Source organism: Humulus lupulus, chromosome X (genome assembly GCF_963169125.1).
Source record: "Humulus lupulus chromosome X, drHumLupu1.1, whole genome shotgun sequence".
In the NCBI taxonomy this organism is placed as follows: Eukaryota; Viridiplantae; Streptophyta; class Magnoliopsida; order Rosales; family Cannabaceae; genus Humulus; species Humulus lupulus.
In genome coordinates this window covers 51486024-51506248 of record NC_084802.1, presented here as the reverse complement: position 1 = coordinate 51506248, position 20225 = coordinate 51486024, and the positions used below count along the sequence as shown (strand labels likewise).

The following is a 20225-nucleotide window of genomic DNA, read 5'->3' as shown; positions in this document are numbered from 1 at the left end:
TAGTATACCCAACCATTATTCATCTTTTGCTCTAAGTTCAGAGGCTGCAAGTGCTAAGTGAGTGTGAGAGTTTAAACACCTGGGTTGGGGAATCATAAGTTTGATCATTATAAGCTTATCAAACACTTGGGGAAGTAAGGTTTCATAGTATTTTGGTTCGAGGTTTAGATTGGTCTACAAGTCTTCAAGGTATTTCTATACCCTAGTTCATTGGTATTATCTTATTTTCTTTCTCATAGTCTTCTACTCAGTCTTCTAACCTCATTCTTATTTTGGTTAGGAAATCTAAGAACTTGCTCATAAGCTTTTGGTAAGTATGTTTCTCAAAGGTTTAGTCACTCCATTCCTTCCATTCTTTTCATTACTTTTTCTTCAATCTACTCACCTTGTTATATATGGTTTTAGGAGTGTTCCAAAAGTCCCAATGCTGTCCTCTTATCCCGGTAACTTTGGTAAGGAAAATAGGATAGAAATGCATATGTTATATGTTCTATATGTTATCTTATGTTTTATGTTATGAAATATGTTATAAAATATGTTATGAATATGTATGATTGTAGGCTTGGGCATATGACCCATATGACTAACAAGACCCCGAATAGATTATGGGCATATGACCTACTTAGCTAGTAGGACCCCACTAATCTCATGGGCATATGACTTGTTTAGTCTATGGGACCCCAAGTAATAATGGCCAGTATAGTATGTGTATGTAATAAGTGTTATGTTATGTCTTTATGTTTATTATGAAATTTATGTATATGAATTATGTGTTAGATTTTCCTTGCTGGGCATTAGGCTCATTCCTTTTTGTTTAAATGTGTAGGAAAATAGCTATTAGTGGCGGTAAGGTTCGTGGATGCTTGGAGATTGTGTATCGATGGTGGATGGATTCAAGGAGTCGAGAGTTCGATTTCGAGGATGTAGTCTTTTATTTATGGGTTTATGTGTAATTTTTCCGCACTTTCTATGAAACTCCTTTATTTTAAATTATGTTTTGTTTTTAAGACAATGGGATCCCATATCCTTCTTGTCATTTTTCTAAGTAACTCTTATTTTTACAAGTTACCTAATAAAATTATGGTATTTTCGTAATGTAAGCTTTATTAAGGATTTGTATGTATAGTTTCGTTAATGGTCCAAAAGTCTAGAGTAATTGGGTCATTACATAAACAACCTTGACTAAGCTCTCAACGTATTCAAAGCTGCTGACTGACCTTATAGCATTCAAACTTTTACCCTTATTAAATTAAATCCTCAAAATACTTAATCCTTAATCATCCATACATAACATGTGCTTAAAATCCTATTGGTCCTTATCTAAACCTTATAGTATAATAAATATTATCCTTAATATCAGTCATATAATCAAACCTTAGGTTAACATTAATATTCTTAAATTATAGGTTAAACTTAGAAAATCTACAAGTACTACTATGAGTGTCCAAATAATTCCCGGTCTGAACCAAAAATCCACAGTTACAAAGATAATGCTATAAATACTATAATACTACTATCTAACTAGCTAAGTAAAGTTCTTGGACTCTACACCAGGTATGTGTAATCTTTTTCTTGTTTTTTTTTCTTTGTTACCTTTCTCTTTCTCTCACTTAGGGTATCTCCGGTTTTTGTCCCTCTCTCAGTTACTATAAGCTTTTTTTTAATATCCATTTTTGTATTTATGGGGTATTTTTATGCTACAGTCTCTCTGCTGTGCTCATAATTTATTGTGTTTTTTTTTTCGATCTCACTTCATTATAATTATGGTTGGAAAAAGTTGATTTAGGGCTTGATTTAAACTTTCCAAAAAGGAGAAAGATCTCTAGAAACTTAATAAGAAGGTATATTCTTTTAAGATATTCTGTTTGTTATTTCAAATATTATGCTTGATCTATATACATGTATGTGTTATATATATGTGTGTAAATTTCCTTATTAATTTTCTGTGCATTGTATACGCTTATGTCTAATTGTTTTTAATATGATTTATTATAATGTGTGTATACATGTGAAATGAAGAATAAAAATAGGAGCATCTCTCTTTTTCAATTTGGATCTTCCTTGCACGATTGGGTGTTGGTCAATTAGGGTTGATATTTGAGGTGTTGAATGCAGTCGTGAGGTGTGAGTTTTTAGACTGGAATGACTATATTTGTACTTTAAGTCCTGGTTATATAGATTATCACCATTTTTATAGATTTGCACATATAACCATTTCTTTGCTCTTTTCTTCTTTCAATTGAGGTACACGTCTTCTCTTCTCCACTCTGTTTAAGTGTGTAGTGGTATATTTGTAGAAGCTCTCTTTCCATTTGCGAGTTAAACAACATCTTGGAATGTTAACTTTGCTTGATATTTTAACTATGTCAATATATACATAAATGGTCTCCAATTCAGCAACTACTTTAGCACACTTTTGAATGATTATGTTGGCCTATACTTATTTAGCATACTTATCATCATATATGTGAACTTATCACAATTATTTATATAGATATATATTTTGTTTGTTATATATGCATGCCAAAATTTCTTGTCGTAGATTAGAGTATAGACCATGCCATTATATGCTTCTTTATATAACAAAAGCAACATTTGTTTTCTCTAGATAATAAATAATTAAGTATTTCTCTTCTTACTTTTTGTTGGTGTTTAGATATACTGTCCTGTTTAGATATCAATTTGGATTGGAAAAGATAATGAATTTTTTTTTTATCTCAAGTTGCTGATTTTGCATTGTATTGTTATTATGTTTCTATGTATTTTAATCATGCATATACGAATATTGTTTAGCAAGGCACACTTCCAACTATTCATTTTCATATCTGTGACTTCATTGCCTTTGAAATCCTTATAACTAATATAAAATTAAGAGGAATATAGATGATACTTGGCAGTATATAATCTAAAAATAACTTAACTGACACTTCTTTGTAATACATTTGTTTGAGCTTGGTTGTCATCACTTTTATAATTCTGCATCCATTTGCATTGTTTATGAGTTGCACTATATTTTATTTGATTTCCGTATCAATTTTCTTTTTTTTATGGGTTGCAGGTTCGACCCAAGGAATTCTGTGTTGGAGTGGTCCATTCTACTTATTGACAACTCGAACCGAAGGTCTAAAATTGTTATTGTTGTTTTCCTTTTGAAACTTAATAATTTATTTGTGTTTTTCAATATCAAAGGTTGTAATTTTAAAGTGTGGCCAACCTTAAAGGTTCTACCATTATAGGTGAGATTCTATTTCACATTCTTATAAGGATATTGATTAGTGTTATTATTTACTTTTAAGTTTTTTATTCTTTAGTTTCAGATACTCTTTAATTATCAACATTTGTTCATTATCAATGCTCTCCAACTAGATGAGATTAGATCACTACAGGTTTCTCAAAGCATTCATAAGAATTAATCTGTTATTATTGTCATTTTAATTGTCGATGAATAATACTGATTAATGCCCTGTATAGTATGTTTCAATATAATTGAAGGTTTGGGTTGATCATTATGAGCAATTGTGTCTTGGTTCGTGTTTTCAATATAAGTGGCCTAGATTAACGTTTTATGAAGTAAATTATGAGCCAAAAGCTTATTGGTTAAAACATAATATATATTATATCTTATGTTTAAGCCTGTATCTTCAATATATTTGTCAACCTTCCGCATTTTCATCCTTTAGCATTTTTCATTCTCAGTAATAGTCGATCATTTCAGATCAAGTAATAAAACTGTCATATAAATATATATTAACATAGATGTGTGTGCACATACATATGTATATACATAAACCACCAAAAATGAAAAAGCCCAATAGCCAGCCATTATTAAAAAGAATTATATAATTTATTTCTCTAACTTTGTACACTTGTTACATATTCAGTGATAATAGAATTCTAAATGAGTGAAATGTATTTAGTATTATAATTTTTAAGATAAAAAGACTAATTATTGTAATTCTATTCATGAAACTAATAAAAAATATTTATATTATCTTGTTTTTCTTCAAGTTTAATTTGGTTTCTTTATGTTTATAAGGAAAAAGTGTTTCTTCATAGCCTTGTGGACTAAGTTGAGGAGAAGACGGAACCTCCAAGAACCAGCCACAGTAAGAGGTACAAATTCATAGATTTCCTTAGAAGTTTACGGTTCTGATTTTTAGTTTTCATTTCTTAGGATGGCTATGAATTTGTGGGGCGTTTTATATAGTTTTAATCTGTGTTTAGGGACTATAAACTTTCATTAAGGGGTTGTGAATGGTTTAATATGATAAGGCTTGAATTTTGGGCTTGAATCTGTCTTTTGCTTTCATTAGCCTTTGTATCTCCACTTTCTTATTGTATCTTTTGTCCTCTGTTCTCTGTGTAGCTAGTTGCATATATAACTGTGTTGTTGAATTAATTATTTTTAATAAATCAGATATATTTTTATTTGTAGCTATGATATATGAATGAACTTTATTAGGTTACCATAATAATTATGATCATGTAATAGTTTTTGTTTTAGTGTGTTTTTGTCCTCTGTTTTTGCTAGTCTACTTAGTTTTGTTACCTTGCACTCTTTTATGTGTGCATTACAAGTTGAGCACTATGTGTATATGTTTTTGTGTTTGCATGTATGCATTAATATTTTACTGTGGTACCAACTAAGTGAAAATTTTGCATGTATCACAATAACTCAACATGTTTCACATTGCATGTCTCTCTAGTATATTATCTTTTATTTATTTTTATTATAATTATTTTCTATATATCAAGCTTGTCTTTGATATTAGTTCCATGGCGCTTCATGTATTTGAAGGAATAGACACTGCTGCAGTGACTCCCACCTATGTCCATGCACGCTGTTAGTCTGCTCCTTGAAGCTGTTCTTCTCAAAGAAAAATCATTGCAAGGCCTTGGACGATATGAAGGTATTTCCTTTACCTAACTGTAATTTCATTCTTAGTTCATAGCTTTGGAATTTTGTTGCACATTATTGTTGCTGCTGTCTAGTACTAGTTAAAGTAGTTTTTCTTTTTCTGATATTTTTATTGTATTTAGTAAAATGGTAGAAAAGATGATTGGATTATTACTTGTTGATGCTCAAAATATGAGAATGGAAAGAAAAGTCAACAAGCACAAATACTATTAACAAATAGAAAAAAAATGTTTCTTAAATACGAAAATGTTATTGAGATAATGATCTCATAGCTTGAAATATTATGTACTACATAATGATCTAAACTATAAGTTATTAAGTCATGTCTTTGTTTCTGCATTTTTTTTATTGTCTGTAACAATGTCCCAATTAAAGATATACATTTATGCATAAACTATGGTTTCTATATCTGAATTACTTTTAATTTCTTATATTGAAAAATGATTGCAGATTGAATCAAAAGATTGTACTGAGTATTTTGTGTCTTGGAAAGGAGCTATATATAGATACTGCAAGTCATGTTTTTGTTGTCTTTGCTTCAACTGTTAATCAGGTATGTACTTTGACACTCTTTGCAACATACCACTTTGTTTTATTTATTCTTTTACTTGATTTTTTATTTTTGTTCTATTATTTCATTTAGTTACTTATTAGTTTTATCCAAAAAAAATTAGTTGGCTTTAAAATTATATTGTCAGTATTGATATATTATTTTGATTGCTAGTTCTTGGAAGAATGACTTTAGATTCTATTTTTAATTGATTAAATATTATTTCATTAGTTTTACCCTGTTGGGGTCTCGTTGCTCTGCTCTTTTTAATATATAGATTTTCATGAGTAGTTTAGTTCATTGTTAAACTGGTTAGCCCATAAATGTTATGTCTTTTGCCTTATTCTTGAGAGGTAATGTACAATATAATATTTTGAGCTAGGTGGCTCTTCTATTTTGACAAAAGCTTGAGATTGGTTAAGAAAACGTAGAACTCATGATGTTAATGTCTCTAAAAAAAAAGCTAGGAATGTCCTGAGATCATGAAACTTAAAATTTTGTTGGCTCTTATCTGGGTCCTAGATTTCTTGTCTCTATTGCATATAGTCTAGTAAAGCATGCCACCCTGTATGCACTAGTTTTTTCTGGCTGCATACTTGATATTTCTTTCTGTATGTAATGAAATAGATGCTAATTTTTTCTATCAACAATTATCTGGTGGGTTATAGTAGCAATATCAAATTTTAACTTCAGAATGTTTGATTAAAAAAGGTATTTTAAACACTGTTGGAACTGCAAAAAGAAATTCTGAAATTGATCCGGAATAATTCATTATGATATTTCTGTTGGCAGCCTACACAAGCCTGGTAATGTCCTCATAACTCATGGGAGAGCTTACATTAGTACATTTTCTTGATATGGTACCTGTCATGTAGATACAAAAAGTGAATGCACTTTATAAGATCCCTGGTCAGTAACACAAATTTCTTTTTCTGAAAGCTTTCCAACTTTACTCCTTTGGCCTATTGTAGTCTCGGGTTATACAGATTTACAGACTTTGTGTTGTAAATTTTCTGTTTTATAATTTATAATTCTACTCTTAATCTGGGTCCTGGATTTTTCAATGATTCTTCTTTTAGCCTTTATTTTTAATCTTAATACTTTTCTATAACAATGATGTTAACTGAACCATTGATGTTGTCCCCTGTTATACTTTCTTCTGCTCTTTTCTTTTGGCTATAGAGAAATTGTTCTGTTAAAAACACACGTGGAACATGTTTAAACTGCATTATGCTCTCCTCCAGCAGACTGAAAAAATAAAATTTAGAACTTCTAGTGCATTGAAAAATGATTTTGCCATTAGAAAAACTTATTCTTCTCTTTGTCACACTGCATTCTATGTTATTTTATTTATTTATTTATTTTCTGGAATTTTCTAGGGACACATGTTTCATACCAAAATCTTGCACCCCATAATGTTGCATATATATATTTCATTTTCGAAATAGAACCTGTCATTTGAAGTCATATGGCTGGCTGTGCAATTTTATTATTATTATGTAAAATATCACCTGCATTACTCTTATTTTACACCCTTACCATTGTTATCTTCCATTGATTGTATTATTTTCAACTTGTGGCAGAACAAGTTTTTTTGGTGATCAACCTGCCATTGATGTACTGACGAAGAAGCAAAATCCATTGCTTGGAGTGGCTACAAATGATGATGGAAAGCAAGTGGAGGAAGATGCTAGATATCCACCATGGGTGCAATGTTGCTTGAAATCTCATTATCTGGATAAATCTGATATTTGGGGAAGTTGACAGTATCGAATATTTGGCACTAGATTGGTGGTTATTAGGATAGATACTCATTGTCTTGTATGTTGGTTGGAAATTGTATAGCATGTTAGTTTTACCATGTGATTTAAGATTTATTGGTTTAAGTTTTCGGGTCTTTGTCTCCTGGGAGCTATAATATAATTTGATGACAGTGTTGAATGTTTTAAACTAATTTGTGGATTGTGAATACAATGTTGAATGCTTTTTACTTTTTGTTATTTGAAAATCAAGTTCATTTGATGATGCTAGTATATATTAGAAAACTAATTTTAATTATATATATAAAAATAAAAATAGAATAGAATAAATTAGTGTTATATAAATGAATATATAATGAGAATTGAAACTTATCTAAATATTAAAATAATACGAAAATTGTGTTATAATATCTATTACAATAACACTTTTTATAAGTAAAGAATTTTATTATGCAAACTTCATTATATAACACAAAAACTGTGTTATACTAAAGTGTAGTATAACACAAAAAATGTGTTATACTAAATTGTAGTATAACACAAATTTATAAATATTGAAATGTGTTATATAATCGACTATAAATAATATAATTAAACACTTATCTATTTATTAAAATAACACAGAAAGTGTGTTATCGTTGACAGTATAATAACACATATGTATAACAATGATAAAGTATTATGTAAAATACCCTGACCTACGATAACATAGTCGGTCTTAACACATCAAAAAGTGTTATGGTATGTTTTGATAACACATTTTTGGTGTTATTAAAAGCATTTTTTCTTGTAGTGAGAGTTACACCCCCAAACTTATTTACATACTTATTTTTTTTCTTTTTCTTTTATGATTTTTTTTAACTTTGATGCAAGGGAGTGCACTCTTTAATTTTTACTTTTGAACTTTCTATATATATATTTTTTAGAATGAAATAAACAGCTAGATTGCAAGAGAACAAGACAAATGACAATACACTCTCCCCCCAAACTTAAAATCAACACTGTCCCCAATGGTAAAAACAAGCAAAAGAAGAAAATGAAAACTCTCACCCAAATGCCTCTCGCACTTCTCTCAACCCCCCCGCCCCCCCCCCCCCCCCCCCCCCCCCCCAAATTGCAACCATAAAGCAATCCTATCAAGATCAATGTGCTAAAGGGGTATGGTGAAAGGAAGTTATTATATCTAGCTAGGCTAATGAGTGGCTAAGAAAGAAAAGTGACAAATTAAGCTCAACGGGGTGACTAGGGAGAAAAATGCATAAAAGGTAGGCTTCAAAGGCTCAAACGGTCCAAGGATGGCCTAAATCATGTCATTGGTGTGGTGTTGTCTAGGATTTCACACTACTAGAAATATAGGTTTTTAATTCAATTTTTATACTCAGCATGCAAAAAAATTGAAGAAAAAGCCTTTTTAAACACTTTTACTTCGCTTTTGAATTTGGCGCTTAAAAAAAATTAGATACTACTTCGATTTTTTAAAAAAACGAAGTTAAAAATTCAATTGAAAGAGGGCCATGTTTGGTTCCACATGCCCGTGACTTCTGTTTAGAGAGAATAAAGATGTAAAAAAATGGCCAAGCCAAACGCGTCCCATATTACTGGCCGTGCACTTTCTACTGCGGTTTTTATGTAGAAACCGAAGTGGAAAGTACACTTTCTACTTCGGTTTTTACTTAAAAACCACAGTAGAAAGTGCATATCCTAGCCCCCTTAGAACCTTCCTACTACGGTTTTTATATAAAAACCGAAGTAGAAGGTTTTAAAACCCCCTTCTGTGACCAAAACCCTCTCTATCCTCTGTTGAAAACCCCAAAAACCTCCATTAACGTAACCGTGCGGCAACACCATTTTCTTAAATCAAACCTTTTTCTTTGTTTTTTCATTATTTCTTACCACTTTCCTTCATTATAAACGGAAATATACCCCCAAAATCCTTTTTTTTTTTTTTTTTAGAAGAAAAAAATACATTTGGCCATGGGTATTATTTCTCATGGTTTCTTGGTGTTTCTTGCCGGATTTTGACCGAATTTTTGTCATTGCAAGGTGTTTTTGAGCTTCAAAATAGGTATGGATTACTAAAACATTATTTTGAAGATAATTTGTTTATGTTTCTATGTTTTTTTTTATTTTTTTATATTTGTAACGTCCTGGATAGCCAAGATCGTTACACTGTGTGTTTATAAAGGTGCAAGACTTGCTAATCAAGTCGTTTAGTTAGAAATGTGTTACTCAGACTGTAGTTGAACTAGGGTTAAAATATTTTGGCCATAAAAGCTAAATTTTATATAATCAAATATTCCTTTACATGGGATCCCAGAAGTAATAATGTTAATTTTCACATAGCTCTCCATGCGGCCGATCAGCTGACTATGTATATTCATCCCCAAAGCTCTCCATCTTAGGACTGGTCCGCTTTGCCCTTGCCTTTACCTGCACCACGTAGCACCCGTGAGCAAGGCCCAACAAGAAAACACAATAACAGAGCATAATCATCAAACAAACAATTAGATAACTCATACAGTATAATCATATACTCAACAATCCAAATATTCACAATAATCAAGTATTCAGCATACCAAGTTCATCATTTCACAATAATAACCAATTCACATATGATAACTAGGGTCAACGCCCTTAGGTCGCACCCTTTATTTATCCCACTGACTCCGTCCCGCTTAAACCGAGCTCAGTGAATATCAAGCTGTCCTCAGCTACCAGTGGCCGAGCCGCGCCCTGTGCGCAAATATTGATTTCGGCACTCTTAGGCCGTTTATCACATGTCCCATGGCATAATACCATCTATGACATCATAGCAGATATAGGGATCTCTTAGTCCCAACATAATCACATATCCGGGTGAAGTTTTCTTACCTTTGGATTCCAGTAGCTTTGATCAATGGTGACACCTCTCAAGCACGTTCCCTTCCGAACCCTAGCGTACACCTAGTCACGGACACAAGTTAAAACCATACCAAACTTCAATTTTGAAACCTAACCTCAAGACTAATCCCAAGCCCTCAGGAAGCTCTAATTCCACCAAACGGGGTGGTGGAATCACACCCCGAGTGTAACGCCCCAACTCCAGGGATCGTTACGGTGCGCCTTGTAAGCAGTGCTAAACTCGCTAATCGAGTCATTTGGCCGAAATCGTGTAACTAAGTATGATTAGCGGTTTAGGGATTAAAAATTATGGTTAAGATATAACGTTTCATTAGAACGTTTAATATATACATTGGGATCCCAAAAATATAATTTCAAAGTCTACTACCAGAAAATATTTACAACAGGCCGATCTAAGCGGCAAAACAGGGTTTAACCCTAGTTCCTCTTCAAACCTCGGCCGTGGTGGTCGAGTAACTGCATATGTACACATCATCACCTAAGCTCTCCAACTCAAGTATGGTCTAGCTTTCTTTTGCCTTTACATGCACCACATAGCACCCGTGAGCCGAAGCCCAGCAAGAAAACTTAATATGCTCATGAACAATAATAACATGTCATCAAATCATAAGGCACACACCTAGCAGGTATAGCCCTACTTAAGCAGGCAAATGAGTTCACGTAATGTTGAGTATAACACATCAACCAATGATCATAATAGTCATCCAGGGCTTTTAGCCCAAAATAGAAACGTAATGTTGAGTATAACACATCAACTAATGATCATAATAATCATCCAGAATTTCCAGTCCAAACAAATAGGTGACCGTTGCAAAAGTCACTGAGTTCGGTATAGCTCCCTTTAGCCTTGTGACGATAGGGTCACTGGGGCTTAACAGACAAGTGAACTTTTATTAGTTCAAATAGGATAGGTGCATGGTGACTAGTCACAAACATAACCTTCCTCATGACCATAGAGTCATAACCTTGGAACATCGTTCCCTAGCCATGTGACAAACGGTAACTTGGACCTTAGGCCCTGGCTCTAGTAACTATTCTTAGACTAGTCAAGCGCTTATAAGTTCATCGACCTTAGGTTCGGTCCAGCATTAATGCCTTAGAGCCATTCAATGCTAATATCGATTAGATCTAATCTTCATTTGGCCCTGCGTTCATGATGCTATGCTAATTCTGAATCTTAGGTCAGTATCCCTGACTAGTCAGTGCCATATACAAGTAGCAATGCCACCAAACATATATCACATATCCAATATCCGAATACAAGGCATTCAATATGATTACTTAACAAATACTAGTACAATTAGGATCATGCATAAACACAGAGGCTCAAGCTCTGAACAATATCATACTCAGTATACAAAGCATGTCCTAATCACATGTTTCTTGTGCTTCATATGCATCATATTTAACCACTTGACATGCCTCAACAATAATCATGCATGCCACATTTAATAATCCAACATGCATCAATAATAACCATGCATGTCACATATACACGGGGTGCAGTTTTCTTACCTCAAATTCGAGCTAGATTGAATAAAAGAACGACCCTTGATAACGATCAACTTTTGGTCCTTTAGCGGTCACGTAGTCATAACCAAATATGGGACACCATCAATAAAATGATAATCAAGGGTTCCCAAACCAAGATCTAGCCTCCAGGACATCAATCCCCACTAATCCGGGTAGTAGGAACGATCCCGAGGCCTAAAACCATGTTCCCGGGGTCAAAACGCACAAACGGGCTCAAACCTGCTCAAGGGCTGCGACCCTAGCACCTTGGGCCGCGTCCCCCAGCCACTCCAAAAGCAAGGACCGCGGCGCCCAGAAAGAGAAAAAGTACTCCACCTGCTTCTTCGAGCTAGGGCCGCGGCGTCCATGAACAGTGCCGCGGCCCCCAACCCAGAGCCATCCCCAAACACAATTTTCAACATCTCAAAGCCTCCAAAATCATGCCTAAACATTACCAAATCATCAAATCAAAGTTCCCAAGCTTCCCAATGGCCCGAAACCATCAAAACCCAAAGCTCAATCGAACCACAAACTCAACGATTCACAAAAATCCAATTCAAAGCTTAGAAAGTCTAAAAACTCAAAACTTAAAACTTAGATTACCTTCGATTGGGTTGTTTTTCATCGAATCCTTCGATTAAGAAGCTTCTAATATTTCCTAGGATCGCTATGCCTCGATCCTCGCTTGATTCCGACTCCTAGAACTCAAGATTTCTTCAAAAAGGCTTTGAACGGTAAAATGAGCTAACAAAGGAGAGAGGAAATGTTTTCTAACGTACGTTCTATCTGACAAGCTACTTCACGCTTAGGTAACCTCAAATAAAACCTAGTGCTCGGGGTCCCAAAAACACCCCCGAGGACATTATACTCCCAATTTATCATCAAATAACACATTCGTATTGCCCAATAATCGACCCCGTTATGACAAAACCGCTAACTCATAATATAAGATCGTCTCATGCCGAATAGCTCGAATATATCTCCATAATAATGAAATCTCATTCACAAATTACAATATGCAACCAAATATACAAATACGCCCTCAACAGGCCAAATTACCAAATTGCCCTTATGATTATAAATACACCCATATGCATGCATTTATCATCATATTATAATATAATTCACATTAACATGCATATAATCATTTAATATCACAATAAATCAATTATGGCCCTTCCGGCCTCCTAATCAAGGTCCTAACCCTTATTAGGAAATTCGGGGCATTACACCGAGCCCCCGGGCAAAAACCCTAAGAAATATCCCAAAAACCATCTTCTGGAAACAGGGTAGCGCTGCAGCGCCATAAAGAGGGTGCTATTGCGCTACAAACAGAGCCAAAAATGCCCCAAGTACCCAATCCTAGCTCTGTAGCGCCCTAAGGCTAGAGCTACAGCGCTAGTCACAGCCAGACAACACCCTGATTTCTCCTCTTCAAACTTCCTCGAGCCAAAACCCTTCAAAATCCTTCCAAACCTCAACCAAACACCAAAACAAGCCTAGCGACATCTATATCTCACCCCATATGACCCAACCATACAAAACTCAACCACATGCATCATCAAACCAAGAAAAAGCCATGATTGATCTTGAAGCTCAAAAACTCAACAGAAAACAACAAAAACTTCAGAATTCAAGTGACCAAGTTCAGAATTTCTTACCTTCAATACAGAAATTCGACCTTAGGCTATCCTCCACACTTCCTTAGCTTTCCCTACACAAAAACTCAGCCTTAATTCCCTAGAATTCCGATCAAAACCCAGTTCAGAAATCCAGTTGAACACCAAAACCAAAATTGAAGAAAACCTTGACAACTTACCTTAATTGGATGAGTAACCTCTGCAATTCCTCAAGCTTAGCCAAGGTCCCTAACTCCAAGCTTTAGCCCAAGCTCTCCCTGAGTTATAGCTCTAGAAGATCCTCAAGAAATGAAGAGAAATGGCCAACCGAGTGAAAGAAATGGGTTAGCTCTAGGTGTTCTGTTTTTCTTTCTTTCCTCCTTCTTTTCCTTTTGTCTCTTTCCTTCCTTTCTTTCAACTTCCACTATACTCTAAACATTCCACTAAGCCTTAAAGGTAGAAATAAATCTTATCCCTTATTAACCAAATGACCATATTTCCCTCCCATTAATTAAACCATTGAATCATTCTAAGGGCATTTTGGTCATTACTCCCAATTCTCGCTAATTCCTCGAGTGACTCTAATGTTTACCGCTTACTTCCCAACACCTAACTAATCACCAATTATATTCCTCAATATCAAATAGACTACAATATATTTCCTAAATTCCCAAAAATACCCTGAGGCTCGCCCCGAGCTGGGTATAAATCCCCGCCGTGACTTTTTCACTAAACTGCTCACTAGGATCGCCTCGAGTCACAAGCTACAGATATATCCACATAATAATGTGATCTCAAAAATTTATCACAAATATTTACATTTATGCCCTCAACGAGCCAAAATTACGAATATGCCCTAATAACCTAGTCAAGGCCTACATGCATACTAATGCACATAGTCATGCATCACAGATATCCAAATAATCATATAAACATGATTTTAATCATTTAAATCACATATAATCTAGTTATGTTCTCCCGACACACTAATCAAGGCCCTTAAGCCCTATTAGTAATTTTGGGTTGTTACAATATTATTCCGAATTTTATAATTAAATTTTGTTAATATTTTGTTAACTTTTCTAATTATTTGTTTATTTTGTTATTTTAAATAATGTGATAAAAATTTGGTTTATTATAAATATATATGTATATTAGTAAATTTTAGAAATTGTGACAAGATGAATTTGCTTTTTAAATATTTGAAAAAATAAATAGCTTGAAGATGATCAAAGTGTTGTTCATTATGACTGATTAGGTATAAAAGAATTCTTTAATTTGTTACCTATTAAAATATTTTTTGGTCCATTATTTTAATATTCTTTTTACTTGATGTTGCGTAGGGTCCTCTAAAAAAGAGACCTCCTATGTCCAGAAGCCCATCCAAGGATAAGACGAACTGTAACTCTATGACTAGCCCACATCTGTCATCAGTTGGATCTCATGTTAATCCAGAAAACACTTCGATAGAAGGCCAACCATTTGTCGATCACATCATGAATCGCATCCATGTTAGCCTTCAGTTTATGGTGAGAGAATTTTGTAGAATTAAGGGAATAATCAAAGTAGTCTCAATTCCAGTGGACCCATAATTCATGAATCGCGAGTCAATCTTTATAACTGTAGAGGATGTGGAACAAGTTGCTACTTTGCTTATGATTGGAGGCTCATCAATGATATTCGGACTAAGGTATCCCTTCAACTAATTCTCTGGAATAATATAAAATTTAGAATGGTTATAAGTAATGCTCTGTGATCTGTTGCATATTTTCATAGTAAATTGAATGTTTACAGGTTTGGGTAGTCCTATTTATAGGGGAAACTCTGCCGAAATTTTCAAAAATATTTAACACTTAAGAAATTTTTGCAGATGCATTTGGGAGTCCCAATTTCCAAATCAGTGTGTCTTTTACATGTTTTTTGAGACTGAGCGTCATAGAATTAATAATGCTAACGATGTAGAACAATCAACCATTGACTTGGTAAATTGGTTGATGACCGTGAATAACGTTGGTCAACTATACTTTATACCTTGGAACATACAGTAAGAAATACTATAAACTTTTCATATTTGATTATTCATATTGAAAATTTAATTATTTTATTTAATATGCTTATTATTTTAAGGAACATTGGATGTTGGCGATTGCTATGCAAAAAGGAAAAATCGTGCTCTTGGATCCACTGAAAGCACACAAACGTCCTAAAGAAATTGATTCAATGATAATGAGGTAAGTTTTAAATTTTTGAAAATATTTCTTAATACGCAAAAAATATTGCATGGTGCTACATTTTAATAACTGTTGTTCTTTTTATTTTTAAATGGTGCATATTATAAGGCATCTTCCAATGAATTACTCGGCAATCCTACAAACATATTCAATGTTGCATGTCCAAAATAACCACAAAGCCATAAATGTAGTTTTTATGTGTTGAAGTACATTAGAGATCTTGTACGGGTATCAAATGCAATAGAAACCTTAAAAGAAAAAGTAAGTTTATTTTTTATAACTTATTTTGGTATCAATAATCTATAAAATAATCAATGTTGTTACTAATTAATTTATATTTATTAATTTTACAGTTTGATGGGAAGAAGCAATATTGGAGATTGTAGACCTCATGCCAATCCAGCACGAATGGTTAGGTCGATTGATGATATACATTTATGAGTAAGCCTATTTTGTTTATGAGTTTGTTTAGTTCTAAGTTTAGTTTTATGTAAACGTATTAATGTTAAGGCTAGCTATCTTACTTAAGTACTTATGTTTTATATACTTATGTATGACATTTCTAATTAATGAAAGTTAGCATATTTTCATTCAAAAAAAATTCATAGCCAATTCCAAATGTAAAAATATATATAACTATAAATTCATATATTTAGACCATTTAAAAAAAATTTGGGCAAATATATATATATAGAATTGGGCCATTTAAAAATAATCAGAAATAATTATTAAAAAACTAGCTTTTTCTAGGGTCTCAAAAATGTTTAATCAAGCTATGCACACACTAAAAAGTAAAACACTCTCATCAATCAATTGCTAGCAACATTCACACCCAAAGAAATTAGTTTAAAACTTAAGTAAGAAAGATATTCAGCTTTAACTTAGATTTATTATATTTTTGTAGTTTTGCAAAGTCATCATTGAGCCCCTTTGTTAAACACTAACAAAAACAAAAAGTATCCTTAAAAGATCAACCAAACAATAGGATAAGGACACTAAACACAACAGGACAAAACAAAACAAAAATTAAACAATAGACTAATACAAGAAAACAACAGGACAAACAAAACAGAAATTAAGTATAGAATATTAAGTACAGAACAAAAGTTGGGTTAAAGATACTCTCCATGCCTATTCCTCGGAATTGGCATCCGAAGGAATAGGGTCTTCTTGAACAACTTGAGCTGCCCACTTCTCCAAAATGGAGCTGGGGAATGTAGGAAAGGCAGCAGTAGGCCTGGTGAAGTTTCACTGAAGGGACTAGATTAACGCCGCATCCCGTTCTTTGGCATATTTCCAGTAGGTGTGGCTGTCGAGTTTCAAGGGACACCATCTGGCCAAGTATTTCCCGCTACTAAGCAAGGAGGTCGCCGAGTGTGGGAGCACGGACGAGGGGGGGGGGGGACTGGTGGAGTCGTGGTGGGTGGCCTAGCTTCAGATACAAGCTCTTGGCTCTGAAAAAGAGCGAGGAAGTCAATGTCTCAGCGCTCAAAGATTATATCCCTAGTGGACTCATAAGGCACCCCAGCTCGAAGGCATAATTGCGTGATGGGCGATGGGAAGAATAACTTGCCCTTTTTCTTTTTGGCATAACTAACAATCTGCCTTGTGATCAGCTTGTCCACATCAATACTAAAACCAGCTAACATACAATATAGCAGAAGTACCCTCTCTTTGGACACTGTAGTGACATGTGTGGTAGGCAGCAGGCGACATTTGAGAAAATGAAACCACACTCTAACTTCAGGTAAAACAGAGGTGTGTAATAAAGTACGTACACCACTGGAAGAGACACATCATTGAGCACTTGGAGATGCGACAAGCTGCAGTGCCTTGTCAAAATTTTTGGTGCAGGGGCCACTACTATATCATTATAAACAGCGCACTCACAGTTGTCCAACCCAAATACCGAGTTAATAACATCACTAGAAAAAGAAATAGCCTTGCCTCGAATGATCACTTTAGAATTCGCAGAGGACACCATGTTAGCATAAAACTCACGCACCAATGGAATGATAGCATGCTCTGGTTTCTGACAGAAAGTTTGCCAATTGTGTTGCTCAATGACATCACTGATGAAGGCTGGCACCTTAACAGTGGTAGGGAGAAATCATTTTTTGGGGAGCAACTTCTTTGTCTTAATGGACTCATATTTCTCCTTGGCTTGATCAAAAACAAATTTCTGAGAGGGTATTGAAGGGCCGAGATTTTTCTTAGTCTTTGGGGTCGGTACAGCAATGGGTTTTGGCTTGGGCACCGCTTTTGTGGTAATGGTGGCCTTTTGTATCTTGGGTGGAGGTGCGACTGATGCGGGTTGGGCTGACCTTTTGGATTTTGGGATGGTTGGTGTTGTCTTAGTTGCTGGTTTGGTAGTGATGTGGGTAGGGTCATTTATAGTGGTTGGTGAAGGTAATGGTGGTGTGTGGGACAGCGGGAATCTGTTTGGCTAGTGGTGGTATCGAGCTTGGGGCAGTAGATTTCTTTTTGGGATGTGGTGGGGTAGAGCTTGGGGCATTAGATTTCTTTTTGGTTGGTGATGGGGTAGATCTGGTGACAGTGGTCCTCTTCTTGGATGGTGGTGGGGTAGATGGTGCTGTGGATTTCTTTCTCTGAGCTCGTGTTTTGGTGGCCATTGGTATGCAGAGTTATGGGAGTATGTGGGGTAGTATCGGTGACAAAGGATAAATATACCACCACAACACATAATTCATAGTATGATTGGAGTGACAACCTACTTAACACACCCACTCGTTGCCCCAACAGAGATAGAAACAACCCAAAATAGTAAACCCTCACCACACAACAAAATCATCGACAATTTTACAATTATAAATTGAAAAAGCAAAATAAAGGGAGGCAGTTACCCACTCTCGGCAGATAGATATGTCTGTATTGGTCAGAGTCGAATCGTGCCTAGGCTCGGTGATGTTTGTGCTCGGTGCTAGCTTGGAGACACTTGGGTTCCAAGTTGATGTAGGCAAAGTCACAGGTGAACGGGGCTAGGCGCCTAGTGAAGCCACGCCTCTGTGTGGCACGGGACTGAAGCCGCACCTAGGTTCCAAGGCTAGGAGACGTTTGGGCTTGGCCTTGGGTTTGTTCGGCTGGATGGTGCAGATGAAATCACGTCTTGGAGTGGTGCACGAAGGCAAAGGCACATGTGTCCGAGTGTGGTGGGTCGCGTCTGGGTGCTTAGGAATCACGCACTTGGGTCCGAGTGTGGGGTCGCTCGGCTATGTTTCTCACAGCTGCGGTCTGGGTAAAATTAGGGTGCGATGGTGAGAGGCTCACTTCTTGGGTGGTCGTGGGTGGAAAGGAATCGAGAGTATGGTGGGGCTGGGTGGAAATGGGGAATATAGTTTAGGGAAAGAAAAAAAAGGCATTTGGGGTTGTGGGTTTCCTTAGATTTAAGGGGGGTTATTTTGTATATACCTATATATATTTTGTGTTTTTTTTATATACATATATATAGTATTATATATATATTCTTTTTCTTTTTCCTCTCTGAATGATACCACGCCCCAGACTTGCACGCTCCAAAATTGCCAAAGTTTTGCTTCAGCAAAATTTTTGTTGTAACCCGCCACCCCCCCCCCCCCCCCCCCCCCTCCCGTTTTTCAGAAATTTTTGCTTCGTGTTAGCTGAAGCAAAATAATCACAAAACCATCAGACCCAAAATTGACTTCCAGAATGCCAATTTTTCACCTTTTAGCCCCTGAAACGCAAGAACAAATGCAACACCACTTCCAAAAATAACATAATCACATGAAATTAAGCTAACAAAACTACATAACTAAAGGAAATTAGAAGAACAAAAACTACATATATATATTTATATATATTATTAATATCATTTTTTTTCTTTTTTTTATATACATATTATTTTACACTTCTTCCTTTTTGGGTTGTCTTACAATTACTGTCTGAATCACTTGACAACCCGAAACAACAACGACTTTAAGGATCCTCCAAAGTGATGGAGGTCTTCTCGCCGTTGACCTCACCTCCCCAATAATGTTTCAAGCGCTGCCCATTAACTTTAAATTCCCTTCCGGATTGATCTTCCTAAACTTCAACGTCTCGAAAGGGTAAACTTTTACCACGGTGAATTGGCCTGACCAGCAGGACTTCAATTTGCCAAGAAATAGTTTCAAGTGTGAGTTAAAGAGTAACACTTTCTGTCCCTTCTCAAAGACTCGAGCTTGAAGTTTCTGGTCATGCCACCTCTTAGTTTTCTCCTTATACAACTTAGCATTTTCATAGGAGAAAAACCGCATCTCTTCCATCTCATTTAATTGCAATTTACGAGCTTCTCCAGCAGCTTGGAGATCCATATTCAACTTCTTAGTGGCACAATATGCCTTATGCTTCAACTCAATGGGCAAATGGCAAGCTTTCCCAAAACCAAAACGATACGGTGAAATTCCCAAAGGGGTTTTGAAAGTCATTCTTTAGGCCCAAAGAGCATCATCCAATCGCTGAGACCAATCTTTTCTACTAGGATTCACCACTTTCTCTAGGATTCCTTTAATCTCTCTATTGGATATTTCCACTTGACCATTTGTTTGAGCGTGGTAAGTTGTATCAATCTTGTGTTTCACACTATATTTGACTAACAAAGTCGCCAAAATCTTGTCCACAAAGTGGGTGCCTTCATCACTTATAAGCGCCCTTGGAGTGCCAAAGCTGGTGAAAACATGCTTATGTAAGAACTTCATGACCACCTTGGAATCATTG

General features: G+C 35.1%; 1 protein-coding gene and 1 long non-coding RNA gene across 3 annotated transcripts; one reads left to right on the top strand and one right to left on the bottom strand.

Moving 5' to 3' along the window:
- Positions 1–4909: 4909 nt before the first annotated feature.
- On the top strand, positions 4910–7428 carry LOC133804300 (uncharacterized). 2 transcript variants are annotated; one of them, XR_009878408.1, is made up of 4 exons: positions 4913–4929; positions 5369–5471; positions 6261–6377; positions 7052–7428. It is a non-coding gene; the product is annotated as an uncharacterized LOC133804300 (long non-coding RNA). The 2 variants fall into 2 exon arrangements; XR_009878406.1 differs by lacking the exon at positions 6261–6377 and having other exon boundaries at positions 4910–4929.
- Positions 7429–19507: 12079 nt separating this feature from the next.
- Positions 19508–19936, bottom strand: LOC133805810 (uncharacterized). The gene has a single exon (XM_062243961.1). The coding sequence runs from the start codon at positions 19934–19936 to the stop codon at positions 19508–19510; it is 429 nt and encodes a 142-aa protein (XP_062099945.1).
- Positions 19937–20225: the final 289 nt, after the last annotated feature.

What these genes read in the sequence shown, in the direction of transcription:
- LOC133805810 (XM_062243961.1), bottom strand. Translation starts at nt 19,936, where the DNA reads ATGACTTTCAAAACCCCTTTGGGAATTTCACCGTATCGTTTTGGTTTT.